General features: G+C 34.7%; 1 protein-coding gene across 2 annotated transcripts; it reads right to left on the reverse strand.

Moving 5' to 3' along the window:
• Positions 1–552: 552 nt before the first annotated feature.
• Positions 553–12017, reverse strand: RERGL (RERG like). Of its 2 annotated transcripts, XM_055356971.2 has the most exons (6): positions 11913–12000; positions 11044–11200; positions 10715–10771; positions 7450–7523; positions 6342–6490; positions 2707–3307 (listed from the first exon to the last, which is right to left on the reverse strand). In XM_055356971.2, exons 2-6 carry the CDS (start codon positions 11096–11098, stop codon positions 3025–3027), a joined length of 618 nt encoding a protein of 205 aa, XP_055212946.1. In that variant the 5' UTR covers positions 11099–11200; positions 11913–12000; the 3' UTR covers positions 2707–3024. The 2 variants fall into 2 exon arrangements, with proteins under 2 accessions (XP_004052882.2, XP_055212946.1); XM_004052834.5 differs by lacking the exon at positions 11044–11200 and having other exon boundaries at positions 553–3307; positions 11913–12017.
• Positions 12018–15755: the final 3738 nt, after the last annotated feature.

A 15755-nucleotide genomic window follows, 5' to 3' on the forward strand; every position in this document is an offset into this window, starting at 1 on the left:
ACTCTGAAAAAATAATTAGCTGTTTGTTTCTAAAATTACTGCATCAAAAAAATCTTAATATAAATTCTTGTTCTTGTTACTACATTCCATATATTCCTTATGACAAGGTGTGTCATCCAAGGTCAATTTTCTAAAACATCAGCGTCTAATTAAAAATTTTAAACATATGGAAATATAAGTGGTATCTTTGACAGAAAAATTTTGACCTCTGACTTATCACAGGTACATATGCCTGAATTAAACTATTAAAAATTACCATTTAACATTAGAGTTCTTACATTTAACATAGATAAATATGTTATTTTTAAGGCAAAATTGTCCCCAAATCTTTCTTTAACTGGAAAAATGATTCTAAGGAATGAAAACCAAATCTCTAAAAATGAGATGATCCAGAAGAAAAACAAAACAAACAAAAACCATATTCAAGTATAACTACTTGTACTTATAAATATATATGTATATATAGCCAATATTAAAACTATCAAAGATGAATACAATTTTTATAAACAGTTGACAGTAAGAGTGTATCATTAAATTTGCTAAGATAACTTTGTACAATAGAAGTTTATTTTTCACTCACATAGCTATCTAATATAAATGTTCCTAGTTGATGGGAAGCTGTCCTCACTTAAACGTGATATATTAGTGCCAGCCAGAAAAAGCCTGTGTGTCATTACAGTCTTACAGAGATGACCATGAAGTTCATTAACAGAAAGAAATTATCTCAGTTGGCAGAATTTCAAGAAATACACTTTGTTGTCTACAAAAGACTAGGAAAGCAAAATATATCACTATTTCATTAAATTATATATGATATTTGTGGCTCACCATTGAAAACATTTGTATGTATCCTTCCTCATTTACCCTTTTCGATAATTTAATAAACTAGACTAAAAAAGACCTTAGTAACATTTTTAAAAGTTCACCACTTTAAAAATGTAGTAGGGTAAGAAAAGTAGCATGTAATACACTATTTCTAGGCAGTGATTAATAGTTTTTCCAGTTGGTCAGAAGTATGTAAAAGGTTAAGCTGGAATACCCATGACAATAAGTTTTAAAGGAAAAGTATGTGAAAGGATAACTCTCAGAGGAATCATAAAATACACAGATCTTTGTGTATCATGTTAATGCCCAGCAGAGATATAACTTTACAACGAGCTGGACAGGATGACTTGGCCACCAGATATCCACCTGACTCTTTTTTCTGGCCATCTCTCCTTATGTAACTGACCCACGATAACAGTGGTCATGGTGGCAGAGATGGAAGCAATGCATGGGTCTACAATATGGACTTTTCCTCAATGTGGCTGATTGAGGACATCACTTCTAAGTATCCAACCAGTCAGTTTCTGAAGTAAAACCTCCACCCTGGGCGTGGCACCATTTCTTAGGTTGCTGGGAGAGTAGATAACAAGCTGCAGGTTAAATGCTAGCATCCAGATTCTGCTGTTCCAGGATCCTATGATCTGCATTGATATGGGGCAGCACAGTTCAGTGGTAGCACCCACTGATGTAAAACAACGGAGTGGATCTACTGTTAACTCTGACCCATAGAGCAGAGTCACCACTAAGCTTCTCAGAGCTGTCTGTGCCTACTCATCAGTGCATCCCTACTTCCTGAGTAAAGGAAGTTCCCCTGAATTCTCCCAGGGATCATAGTCAAACACTGGGTTCTTGGGACTAGTTTAATATATTAACCCTAAACTCCTCCTTCACGTCCTTATAAACATTCTAAACCAATTTTGTACACTACCACATTAATTTCTGTTTTCCCACTACTTTTACATCAGTTATATTGTCAAGGTCAGACTTCTAGGGAACAGCAAATCTATATAGACCAGCTGTAGGTGTCACTCTTACAATGTTGCATTGTGACTCATGGTGAATGATCTCATGTCAGTAAATTTTCTCCTATCGAGCTTAATATTCTGTTTCACCCCTCTCCAAGGCCACTCCAACACTCTCTATTAAAGATCTTCATCACATTGGTCCCCAGGGTCTTGACAATACTTATTAACCAAGTGTGTACATGTGGCATTGCTTGTTGTCGTAATTTCCTGTGCCTGAGACCTAACTTCATCAGCAATTTGGCCAAAATTAAGCCTTGGGTCTCAACTTGAAACACATCTTGCGTCAAAGGTCCACAGGGGCTGTGGAAGTGGTACTGTGGTCTACGAGGTGGATGCTTGTCTTTGGAAAGAAACAGTAATTAGAGTAACCTGAGAAGAACCAAAATGTTTGTACCTAATCCACAAATACTTATTTCAGGGCAACAAAGCCTTTAAGGTTATAAATTCCCCGATAAGTTTTTACTTCTTTCCATCCTATGATGTATGAGTTTCTAAATCTTTTGATCTAAAAAGGACCTTAGCTCTATAAAATAATATATCTGTGATAATGATCCTTGCTAACATAGCGTGATACATGGAAATGGGGAAGAGTACTTTTTCATCATCAGATCAACTACAGAATATATATACTCTTGGGGAAGGAATTTGCTTAGGGGCCTAAGTTATATGCATAATATTATGTAAGCTACTGAATTATTATAAGGACATGATTAAAATAAATGCATGCAATTCTATTAAATAAATCAAGAACTTTCATAGATTGATAAACTAAGCTCTGTGACCTATTAACTGTATGAATATAAATACCCATTTCATTCCAAATAACTATATAAAATAAAGGTAAACCACAAACTATGGCATGGTCGTTTAATAAATTCACATAAACAGAGTTTATTTGGCAAGGCAAACTGGGATCGCTGTCTGCCAGTAGGTTAGGGTGAGTGCAATGTTGTACAATAAATGAAAGGTTCTGTGTGAAGGAGAGTGAGCAGGATACAACAACCAAAAAGGCAAACTGCATATTTGAAAACACAGCTGTGGTTCATACTCAATCATTTCATATCTCCAAGAGAATTCTTTTTACCAAAAAAAATTGCATACAAAGGTTAGTTTAATTATCATGTGAATGTTTGAAACTCTCTGATATAACAAATCTCCCAGGATTACCTGTCTACTAAACAGATTTCCTTCTCTTTCCAAATACATTATTGATCAATTTGGCCATTGATTTAGATCCACTGGGACGTCTCTTTTCTTTGAGTTTGAAGTTTATCAGGATGTCCTTGATAATTCTGATAAACATCATCTCCACCTCCAGAGACTGCTCTGCTGCAGACAGTTCACAGAATTGGCATCGGTTATCCAGTGCCAGCTTTTGCCCTTCTTCCCAGCCAACCTCTCGCACATGACAAAGATCTCGTTTGTTGCCAACCAAAAACACTGCTGATTCCACAGCTCTGAAATAGAGATACACAATTTTTAGCAAGATTGTTTTAACAACTCTTTAAAAAAAAACAGATTTATAACCAAAGGATTATAAATCAAAAAAGAAAAAATATTGTGTGTATGTTACTTATGGTCATGTGTGTATACAGTTACACATAGCCCCAATTACTTAAAATCATTTTAGATAAAATGTAGTAAATGGCACAGAAGCAACAAGGCTCTGAAAGCACAGGAATTGAAGTAACATGGACCTATTATTGAATTCTGGTGCTGTCTACTAACCAAGTATGATTGTTATCTTTTCCACTTTCAGTTTCTTTTAATGTAAAAATGAGGTACATATTCATCATGGAATACTATGTGGCCATAAAAAAAGAATGAGAGTGGCTGGGTGCGGTGGCTCACGCCTGTAATCTCAGCACTTTGGGAGGCCAAGGTGGGCAGATCATGAGGTCAGGAGATCGAGACCGTCCTGGCTAACACGGTGAAACTTCATCTCTACTAAAAATACAAAAAATTAGCCTGGCGTGGTTGCACACACTTGTAGTCCCAGCTACTCAGGAGGCTGAGGCAGGAGAATCACTTGAATCCAGGAGTCAGAGGTTGCAGTGAGCCGCGATTGTGCCACTGCACTCCAGCCTGGGTGACAGAGCAAGACTTTGTCTCAACCAAATTAAAAAAAAAAAGACTGAGAGCATGCCCTTTGCGGGGACATGGATGGAGCTGGAGGCCATTATCTTTAGTAAACTGACGCAAGAACAGAAAACCAAATACTGCATGTTCTCACTCATAAGTGAGACCTAAATGATGAGAACATATGGACACATAGAGGGGAACAACACACAATGGTGCCTATTGGAAGGTCGAGGGTGGGATGAGGAAGAGGATCAGGAAAAATTAACTAACGGATTCTACGCTTCATACCTGGGTGATGAAATAATCTGTACAACCAACCTCCATGACACAAGTTTACTTGTGTAAAAAACCTGCACATCTACCCCGAACCTAAATTCAAAGTTTTAAAAATGGTAAAATAATCCTCCTCACACAGAATTCTCACAGAGGTTAAAGCTCATGGAGATTGTGTACATTAAATGATGTATATAAAAATACCTAACACAGGCCCAGGCAATGAAAGATGCTTACTAAGTATTGTTTTTCATGTTCCTTATCAATTGCAAGGGAAGAGCTAGCAAATGTCTCTTTACTTATACAGTTACTATAATTGAGCAGTCAATTTAGATAATATTTTCATAAGCAAAGATATTATTCAATATTTATTGCTGTTTTTGCTTTGCTAATATTCATTATAGCATGCTCTAGAGAAAATTGTATAATCTCATGGACTTGTCCAACTCTCCTGTTTAAGAAATGTGTCTTTGTTAAGATAAAATGTCTCTGAAAATATCAATATGTCTCCCTTGGTTATAAAGAAACAATACAAAAATAGAGTTTGAGTTGAAGAATATATTAAAATCACTAGGCTTTAAATGGCATAGAACACTGCAAAGATATCTACTATAAGGAAAAAAATGGGTGCACACAGTCAGTCTTCAACTCTTATTGGCCCTGATTCCACTAAAAGTTGGTTTCATTCAAATGACAATGTGTGGTGAACTTTTAAAAATGTTACTAAGGTCTTTTTTTAGTCTAGTTTATAAAATTATTGAAAAGGGTAAATGAGGAAGGATATATACATGTGTTTTCAAGGGTGGGACACAAATATCAGATATAATTTAATGAAATAGTGATATATTTTGCTTTCCTAGTCTTTTTACAGATTGAGAGCTGAGAATATTCAAAGAATTATCTAGTCAATAAACTAGAAATATTTCCTGAAAAATGTCCAATACAAATGTTCATACTTTCGATATGTTTTTAAGTGTTCTTGAGTGATTACTCTGATTTGAAGAAATGTCAGAATTTTAGTCCTGTCCCTTACCTACACCATGATGCTTAAATATAAGATATTTAATGATTGAAACAATGGAGTTCTAAAATATCAGTAATATTATAGGAAGTAAGAGCTATGAGGCACCTTAGTAAAATCACATCTGTTTCTCCTATCCTGCTTCCACCAGTTAAATAATTAGAAAAATGAGCTCTAGAGATTAAAGTGGCTTCCTTAAGGAAAATCAAAGGAAAGCAAGAATGTACATCATCTAACTCCAGGGAAATACACTTTATCAATTATTATCCATGATTTCTTTATAGTGGGCATTTAAAATAGTTATTAAAAGTACACATACCAATTCTCAGTAATAATATTGTGCTTTTTTTACTTACCAGATTAGAATACTATTTAGATTCTAAGGGCAAAACTGGTTAAAAGCACAAAGACTCTTTTACAATCAGCACGTTGAGCAAAAATAAATTCTTTCAATGGAAAAGGCCAAAATGACTGAAAAATAGGGAAAACTAAAATGGAAAACTCAGATGCTTAAACTTTGATCTACTAATGAAACAGTAGCTTAAGGTACAATCATGTCTTCCTTCATAGTTCCTTGTGTCAAGACAATTAAGAAAAAGGAATTGTTGATCAGCCCTTTAGGAGGTAAAATGGAGGAAAATGTATTCTCATATTTAGAATTTGTAAACAGTTTGATTACTCAGTCTATTTTGCTTTGATAGATTGAACAACTCAGTGACTAGGAATTGGATTTCACGGGGTGCCAAACGTAATAAATCTGAATTTATTTAGTATCCTTAACATTTTTGTGAGAATGAAAAGAAAAGGTTGGAAAGATAACTATCTTATATACAAAGGACCGTTATTTTGCAAGTGAGTGTCATGTTAACAATAGAAGCTGTCTTGTAAAACAGCCATTTACTCAGGGCAAGTAACTGTTTATGTCAGCCAGGATATAAAGCACTCTCATCTTACTCTTTTTACTACATGTGTAACTCCTGTGGAATAGGAAGGTGAATTGTTCAGGGCTGTTAAATTTTGTAATTGGAAGGCTGTATTAAACTCTTCGTAATGATGCTTACAGATATATGATGATTTACTAAAAAGAAAGGAGAAAGGAATGAAAAATACCTTACCTTTTACAATGACTAGTTTGTGGCTCCCGGATTCTGTAGATCAGTGCTTTTGCAAAAGCAAATGAAGATCTATCACTGATGTCATACACAATAACAAACCCATCTGCCCAGTGAAGCTCACTTGTGAGGGAGAATTTTGCTTTCTGTGTCTGAAAATAAACCAAGTACATTAAAAGCGGTGGGATCTAATACCTGTGTTTTTATACTTTAAACAGTTAACTAATGGAGACCCACTTCAGCTGGAAGATACATCAATATGTTAAATATTGATATTTTCTAAAATATAGTTCTGTTTCTCTCTTATTGCTTTGTCCTTAATTAAAAGTGATTAAATGTAAAACAGAACTATAATAAAGTTATATCTATCTAATTTTATAACTTTTCTGGAAGAAAACATCTCCACTTTTTCAGAAAATTTGATGAGCTACAATAATTGTCTTTTGAATAATATCCACATATTTGTTGTGAAAATATATCATTTATTTATCTGTTAGTAAATGGAATATCTATTGATTTTTGGTACTAGATTTAAATCAATAAAAATCAAAAATATTATAAAGGTTTAGCTAAAATATTTAAGATATATTTTGATTTACCTAAAATGATCTGTCTCATACAGTTGTTTTGAAACCCTGAATAAATGGCCACTTTTCTCTTATGTGTATAATCCCATTTTAACTGTTTTCCCATATGAATAGACAAGGAGGTTTGTACTTAAAATCTATTTTATTTATTATGTTCTATTGACAACTGGTTAGTTATAAGTGCAATTAGTGAAAATAAAAAGTGAATTGATAAGTCACTTATTAACTTCTGACAGTGACACTGTAAACTGATAGAAATATAGAAACAGCCTAATGTTGCAATTTTAAAGATATTTGTGATATGATAATTTTTGACATGAACTTACAGACGTGCTAGATGATGGAACTGACAACACTAGAAAATAATCTCTTAAATTTTTGATAATTAAAATGAGAAGAAACTTCGGTTTTAACACCGCAACTTTTCACTTTTTTTCACTTATCCCCATATAATCTTCAAATCATGATTGTTAAAAAATCAATCAATAAATAAATCAATAAAAAAGGTGTTTTGTTTTACTTACTTGAGAACAAGGGTCATATATTTCTAGATTTAGTTGTTTCCTTTCCAAATACAAGTGCTTCTTATAGATAGATTCTGCAAAAATATGCATATCCACTGTCAGTATGAAAATACTCCAAACGTGAACTGATAAATTCAACCACTCACATTTTAGTGGAATCGTATTGTGTTCTTTTTATATTGCTGGTGACTGAAAGCATGTATTTGTTGTATTTACTCAGATATGTTTCTTTTTTTTTTTTTTTTTTTTGAGACACAGTCTGTCTCTGTCACCTGGACTGGAGTGCAGTGGCGCGATCTCGGCTCACTGCGAGCTCCGCCTCCTGGGTTCACGCAGTTCTCCAGCCTCAGCCTCCCGAGTAGCTGGGACTACAGGGGCCCGCCACCACGCCTGGCCAATTTTTTTTTTTTTTTTTTGTATTTTTAGTAGAGACGGGGTTTCACCGTGTTAGCCAGGATTCAATCTCCTGACCTTGTAATCCACCTGCCTCGGCCTCCCAAAGTGCTGGGACTACAGGCATGAGCCACCACACCCAGCCAATATGTTTCTTACAAATGAATCTCACCACTATCTATATTCACCTACATACCTTTTTGCTCATATACTTATATTCCATCCTATTACTGTGGATGGAACATCTGTGTTTCCATCTAAAGTAAATCTATTCACTCTCAGCTAGTGATGATTTCCCCTCACCCACTGAAAGACATGGCTTCAGCAATTCTACTTCCTTCTTATATATCATAATTTTTTCCTCTTTACCATACAGTTAGCAACATCTTACAAACATGAAAAATTTCTTCTAACTTAAATGTATTATGACTTAATGGTTAATTCTGTATCTTGATTTTATTCGCCTTATTGGTAGCATTAATGTAGTTGATCATTCCTGCCTCCTTAAAGTATTTCCTTTACGTGACCTTCAAGGCAACACTGTCTCCAGTTTTTGTTTTTGTTTTTTAATTCCTTGTTGCTCCGTCTTAATCTTTTTTTGTTCACCTCTCCCCGCCCCCACTGACTTCGCACATTTCAAACATGGATCAAGTTCATAGGTTTCTTCTCTTCTTACTTTCCTTTTCAGATCTCTTCTAGTCCCAAGCCTTTACATGCCAATTATTTCTGATGAACCCAACTTATGTCTGAAGCCCAGACCTCATCCCTGAACTCCGGACACAAATAACTTAGTATTGGACATCTCCATTTAGATACTTGATAGCTGTCTCAACCTTAACACACTTCAAGCTGAACCCCTGATATCCCTGCAAAGGCTGCACCTTCTACAATTTTCCATTTTGTTAAATGGCATATCCACAACTCCAGCTTCTCAGGCAAAAAACCTTAGGATTATCCTTGATTATTTATTTGTCTTACGTCACATATTTATTCTAAAATTCCTTTTTAGTCTACCTTCAAAATATATTTTGAATTTGTCTGTATCTCACCATCTCCATTGCTAACACTCTAGTCTCGACCACCATCATTACTTGCCTAATTTATCACAAAGCCTCCTAAGTCATCTTTCTGTTTCCATCCTTCCTCTAACACCCTTCCTGTTTCTGGTGAATTCTCAACACAGAAGTAAAAGTGAACCTTGTGGCCAGATCACATCACTTATCTGATCAAATTTCTTCAATGACTCCTCATCTCTCAGAGGATTAGGGTTGACTTCTTAACTCCTACCAGGTTATATTCAATGAAATTTGTTACAGTTTCATGAAACCTTAAATTATGTTTTCAGCCAGTTTCTTCTAAACTTTATAGGTTTATTCTTGACTCCAAACCACACTATTTCCTTCTAGCCAATTAAAACTATCCACTCTCAAATCTCAAAAACTGCCAGCAAGTGTCATCAATTCTCACATTTTTAGAATTGTATTATTTCCCCTTCTAGTTTTAATATACAAAGTGGAGTCATTTTTGCTAGTTTGCCCTCATAGAGTTAATGAGCTTTTGATCATTTGATTAGCTTTTCAAAAATGCCTCTAGGTCTCTTATTTTTCATCGAGAGGTAACAGCCAGAAATATGTAAACATTTCATTAATTTATACAACTATACTATATCAGAGTTTAAGTTGAGGGCTTTTGTTGTTATTTGGATGGCATATCATTCTGTGTTTGTTTTATTTTTTAATTCTGGGACATTTTCTCATGCCCGAGTCCTAACTTGTATGTTATGTTGACCTTTTTGACTGATGTCGCTGCCTTCACAAATGAAACAACAGGAATTTTTCTTTTTATGTTTTCAACTTTCTATAATCAGTTTTCAAGCTCTTGCCCTAAAATGTTCATAATGTCATAGGGACTGAAATACTATGTTGAATTCATGTAGGGAAAAACACAATGTAATATATTAAAGCTATTTTCTGAGATACTCCAATTGTGCTACTTCATGATTGAATGCTAAAGATTTTTGTTTCTCATGAAAAAATACACTTGCAATCATAAATTCCTCTTAGTCTAAATAAGTAATAATCAACAAAAACATTCTCCTTTCTCTCAATTTTTATATTTTCTGTAATCTGCCATTCTTATTTTTTTAAAAAGAAAAAAATTCATCTCCTCATTTCATTTCTTCAATCGGGTAAGATATTAGCACCATTATATTGTTTAATTGGTGAGCCAAAAATATGCTCAAAATTATGGCAAAATTTCTCACTTTTTGTGTTGTACTATTTCCCATATATTATGCTAATTCTAGTCAAAAAACAGAAATGTATAGAAGAGTTCATGAAATAATCTTAAAATTATATCAAAATGCCCTGGCATGTGTTTTAGAATTTTTCTACATTTATATAAATGACTTAGATAATGATAGGATATTTAATCAAGGCATAATTTTCCTATTATTTTCTTATGGTTTTACAATAAAAATAAACTTTACTCCTTTGTTAGTTGTGGTTTTAGTATTAATTTTCTCTTATTTTTTAAAGAATGTTGAATTTCAAAGTTGTTTTATACCTTACAAGAAATATTCAGTTACATCTTCTACAATATTTTGAAGAGAGGATCTTAGTTTTAATGTTTTTTCAGTTCCAGACTTTGAAACCAACTGTCTTACTTAACATCAAATTGGGTGAATTTTACCACAAAAGAACATTTAATTCAAGTACCTATTTTGGCAGTTCTAATCAGAATATGTGAATAAATAAATTGTTTCATATGCATAAAAATGGTATAGTCTATCAAAATGCATCTCTGTACTTAAGTGGGATTTAATTACGATGTTAAAAGTTTTAAGGTAAAAATGTCTAGAGTAGTGACTTACCAAAATTAGAAGCATATTCTCCAATGAATCGCTTAGTAAGAAACCTCACTGTAAGGGCTGCAAAGCAAACAATCTAGATTTAGGGCTGTTATATTTTAGGAAACAGCTAATTTGGTTATGTGCATAAGGCTTTAGTTCTTAAATCAAAAATATTCAAGAATTAATAAAGACTTTAAAATTTGACCAAATTCTGCTCTAAATAGTAGTTAACAATATTTCCATGGTACGAACAAATGATTAGAAAGTTAGAAAGGAAGTGATCTTAAAGTGCTTCACATCTAAATCACTATGCAGTTAATTCATTACCACAAAAACATAAGGCCACTTACCTTTTGTAACAGAAACAGATTTCTCATTATATTTGAGATGCAAGAAGTTTGACATCTGTTTATTTTCTCTGTCAAACTCAGTCTGGCTTCAAGGTACTATGTGTAATAGTCACAAAGACACTACCAAGTATTTGCAGTTATTTAAGGATGTAGGGACCTACAAATCCAGGAAATAGAAAAAGAACCTCTGGTATCCATTCATCATGTCACAGCTCCTGGGTTTGGCCAGTTAAGATGCTACGATTCTTTAGGCTCAAGTGGCCCTATTGGTAGCATGTCACCATTATAATGTGACAGAAACCAAAGTAAAACACAGCAAAACAAAAGCATGACTTCCAAAGTTAGAGCACATTATTGCTCAGTTCCAGAACATCCACGAAGCCATGCCCCCTACAAAGTTCTTTCATCTTAGTAATGCTACATTTAAAATACAATCCACAAACCTCCAAACATCTCCCTACCCCAGTTTCAGAGCAGATGAGTTCTATCAAGGCCATTGTTTGGGAACTAGTGGGCATAAGGCAAGTGTGTTGAAGTGAGAAGTAGGTGGGATAGTGATGTAGAAATTTCCTGTTATTCCTATGAATTGTAAACATCAGCAGAACAATATACAAATTAACATTTCAGATATTTATCTTGCTATGCCTGCCTATATATTCTATAAACATACAGTTACTTACCTATAAAAATGAAAACTCCTAATGAAAGATAATGTGCCTATCATCCCAGTGAGATAATGTTATTATAGATATATTTTCATACATATGATATATATATCATATATATAAAATACGTGGTTAATAGTTAACATGTCAATGTTTCTCACTCTTTCTACACTCTATGATAACAGAGAAGATGTCACCACTCACCAGATTTGCCTGTTCCTTCACCACCCAAGACAGCAAGCTTCACATCATTCATCTTGCTTTTCTGCTTCTTGGTCAGTCCTATTTTCTGGAACTACACTGCCCTGTGACAAGCTTTTTTTTAACTTCCTTTTTATGGCTGCTCTCATTTCTCAACTCCGCCCCATATTCCTACCAGCCAACAATAACTTTAAAAATGTTTTCCTAGAGTAGTTTTCAACTCAGTTTTCATATAACATTTAAAAAAAAAACTGGAGTTACTGTTTAGACACAAAGGCTTATGAAGAAAATATGTATATATTTATAACAGAACCTTAGCTTACAAGTCTCTATTTTTGTGTACCTGGAATCTACCTTCTCCTAGGACCTAAAAAAAAGTATAATCTCTTTTCATTTAGAAAATTTTTAGAGGATGGGTAAACATCTCTGTAAATTTACTTTGATTGGATTGGTTTCTTTGTTTTATTAGTATCTGAGCCTATATCTGCTAGGGTTTCTTCTGTGAAAAAAAAGGGAAATCCATTCATTCAATCATAAAAAGAGCACAACTATCTAGGATTTAGAAGTTTAGGTTGGATACCAATGCAAATAAATATCTAGACCATGTTTGTGAATCATATGAGATTCTCAAGAAGCAAAAATGGGCACTACAGAGTTTTAACTTATCCAATGTCTTATTTAATAAGTAATTTCTCCTTTAAAAATGTTTTGTCAATAGAAAACAGCAATATTTCTGGAGAAAAATAAAGCAATCAATGTCATTTGTTAGTAAAATAAATATAAACCTGTCATATTTCCTTCTGTAGTACATTGACATTAGAAAAGAGAAATGATAAAGGAAAGAAAATTTGGAAGGGGTATTCTGGCATGATTCATTCCTGCTTTATAATAAAGAGATAAATTTAATATGCAAAATGATGAGCTTTTCATATTTCTTTTTGTCAGATTTCCCTACTACCCCATTACTGTCTTCCTCTTTTATCTCCCAATTTAGATATGTAAAAATTCTACAACAAATACAATAAGTCTACATGTGTGTACTAAATTTTGAGGCCCAAGTGAAAAACTTTCATTTCCAGACTAAGTTGATCACAGGAGTAATCATTTACATTTTTTTCTTTTTTATTTTACTTTAAGTTTTAGGGTACATGTGCACAACGTGCAGGTTAGTTACATATGTGTACATGTGCCATGTTGGCGTGCTGCACTCATTAACTCATCATTTAACATTAGGTATATCTCCTAATGCTAGCCCTCCCCCTCCCCCCACCCCACAACAGGCCCTGGTGTGTGATGTTCCCCTTCCCATGTCCATGTGTTCTCATTGTTCAATTCCCACCTATGAGTGAGAACATGCAGTGTTTGGTTTTTTGTCCTTGCGATAGTTTGCTGAGAATGATGGTTTCCAGCTTCAACCATGTCCCTACAAAGGACATGAACTCATCATTTTTTATGGCTGCATAGTATTCCATGGTATATATGTGCCACGTTTTCTTAATCCAGTCTATCGTTGTTGGACATTTGGGCTGGTTCCAAGTCTTTGCTATTGTGAATAGTGCCGCAATACACATACATGTGCATGTGTCTTTACAGCAGCATGATTTATAATCCTTTGGGTATATACCTAGTAATGGGATGGCTGGGTCAAATGGTATTTCTAGTTCTAGATCCCTGAGGAATCGCCACACTGACTTCCACAATGGTTGAACTAGTTTACAGTCCCACCAACAGTGTAAAAGTGTTCCTATTTCTCCACATCCTCTCCAGCACCTGTTGTTTCCTGACTTTTTAATGATCGCCATTCTAACTGGTTTGAGATGGTATCTCATTGTGGATTTGATTTGCATTTCTCTGATGGCCAGTGATGATGAGCATTTTTTCATGTGTGTTCCAGCTGCATAAATGTCTTCTTTTGAGCAGTGTCTGTTCATATCCCTCGCCCACTTTTTGATGGGGTTGTTTGTTTTTTTCTTGTAAATTTGTTTAAGTTCCTTGTAGATTCTGGATATTAGCCCTTTGTCAGATGAGTAGATTGCAAAAATTTTGTCCCACTCTGTAGGTTGCCTGTTCACTCTGATGGTAGTTTCTTTTGCTGTGCAGAAGCTCTTTAGTTTAATTAGATCCCATTTGTCAATTTTGGCTTTTGTTGCCATTGCTTTTGGTGTTTTAGACATGAAGCCCTTGCCCATGCTTATGTCCTGAATGGTATTGCTTAGGTTTCCTTCTAAGGTTTTTATGGTTTTAGGTCTAACATTTAAGTCTTTAATCCATCTTGAATTAATTTTTGTATAAGGTGTAAGGAAGGGATCCAGTTTCAGCTTTCTACATATGGCTAGCCAGTTTTCCCAGCACCATTTATTAAATAGGGAATCCTTTCTCCATTTCTTGTTTTTGTCACATATCCAGCCAAACTAACCTTCATAAGTGAAGGAGAAATAAAATACTTTACAGATAAGCAAATGCTGAGAGATTTTGTCACCACTAGGCCTGCCCTAAAAGAGCTCCTGAAGGAAGCACTCAACATGGGAAGGAACACCTGGTACCAGCCATTGCAAAAACATACCTAATTGTAAAGACCATTGAGGCTAGGAAGAAACTGCATCAACTAATGAGCAAAATAACTAGCTAACATCATAATGACAGGATCAAATTCACACATAACCATATTAACCTTAAATGTAAATGGACTAAATGCTCCAATTAAAAGACACAGACTGGCAAATTGGATAAAGAGTCAAGACCCATCAGTGTGCTGTATTCAGGAAACCCACCTCACATGCAGAGACACACATAGGCTCAAAATAAAGGGATGGAGGAAGATCTACCAAGCAAATGGAAAATAAAACAAAGGCAGGGGTTGCAATCCTAGTCTCTGATAAAACAGACTTTAAACCAACAAAGATCAAAAGAGACAAAGAAGGGCATTACATAATGGTAAACGGATCAATTCAACAAGAAGAACTAACTACCCTAAATATATATGCACCCAATACAGGAGCACCCAGATTCATAAAGCAAGTCCTTAGAGACCTACAGAGAGACTTAGACTCCCAAACAATAACAATGGGAGGCTTTAACACCCCACTGTCAACATTAGACAGATCAACGAGACAGAAAGTTAACAAGAATATCCAGGAGTTGAACTCAGCTCTGCACCAAGCAGAACTAATAGACATCTACAGAACCCTGCACCCCAAATCAACAGAATATACATTCTTCTCAGCACCACACCACACCTATTCCAAAATTGACCACATAGTTGGAAGTAAAGCACTCCTCAGCAAATGTAAAAGGACAGAAGTTATAACAAACTGTCTCTTAGACCACAGTGCAATCAAACTAGAACTCAGGATTAAGAAACTCACTCAAAACCGCTCAACTACATGGAACCTGAACAACCTGCTCCTGAATGACTACTGGGTACATAATGAAATGAAGGCAGAAATAAAGATGTTCTTTGAAACCAACGAGAACAAAGACACAACATACCAGAATCTCTGGGACACATTCAAAGCAGTGTGTAGAGGGAAATTTATAGCACTAAATGCTCACAAGAGAAAGCAGGAAAGATCTAAAATGGACACCCTAACATCACAATTAAAAGAACTAGAGAAGCAAGAGCAAACACATTCAAAAGCTAGCAGAAGGCAAGAAATAAGTAAGATTAGAACAGAACTGAAGGAGATAGAGACACAAAAAACCCTTCAAAAAATCAATGAATCCAGGAACTGGCTTTTTGAAAAGATCAACAAAATTGATAGACCGCTAGCAAGACCGATAAAGAAGAAATGAGAGAAGAATCAAATAGACGCAATAAAAAATGATGAAGGGGATATCACCACCAAT

The sequence above is a fragment of the Gorilla gorilla genome, chromosome 10 (genome assembly GCF_029281585.2).
Source record: "Gorilla gorilla gorilla isolate KB3781 chromosome 10, NHGRI_mGorGor1-v2.1_pri, whole genome shotgun sequence".
NCBI classification, from domain to species: Eukaryota; Metazoa; Chordata; class Mammalia; order Primates; family Hominidae; genus Gorilla; species Gorilla gorilla.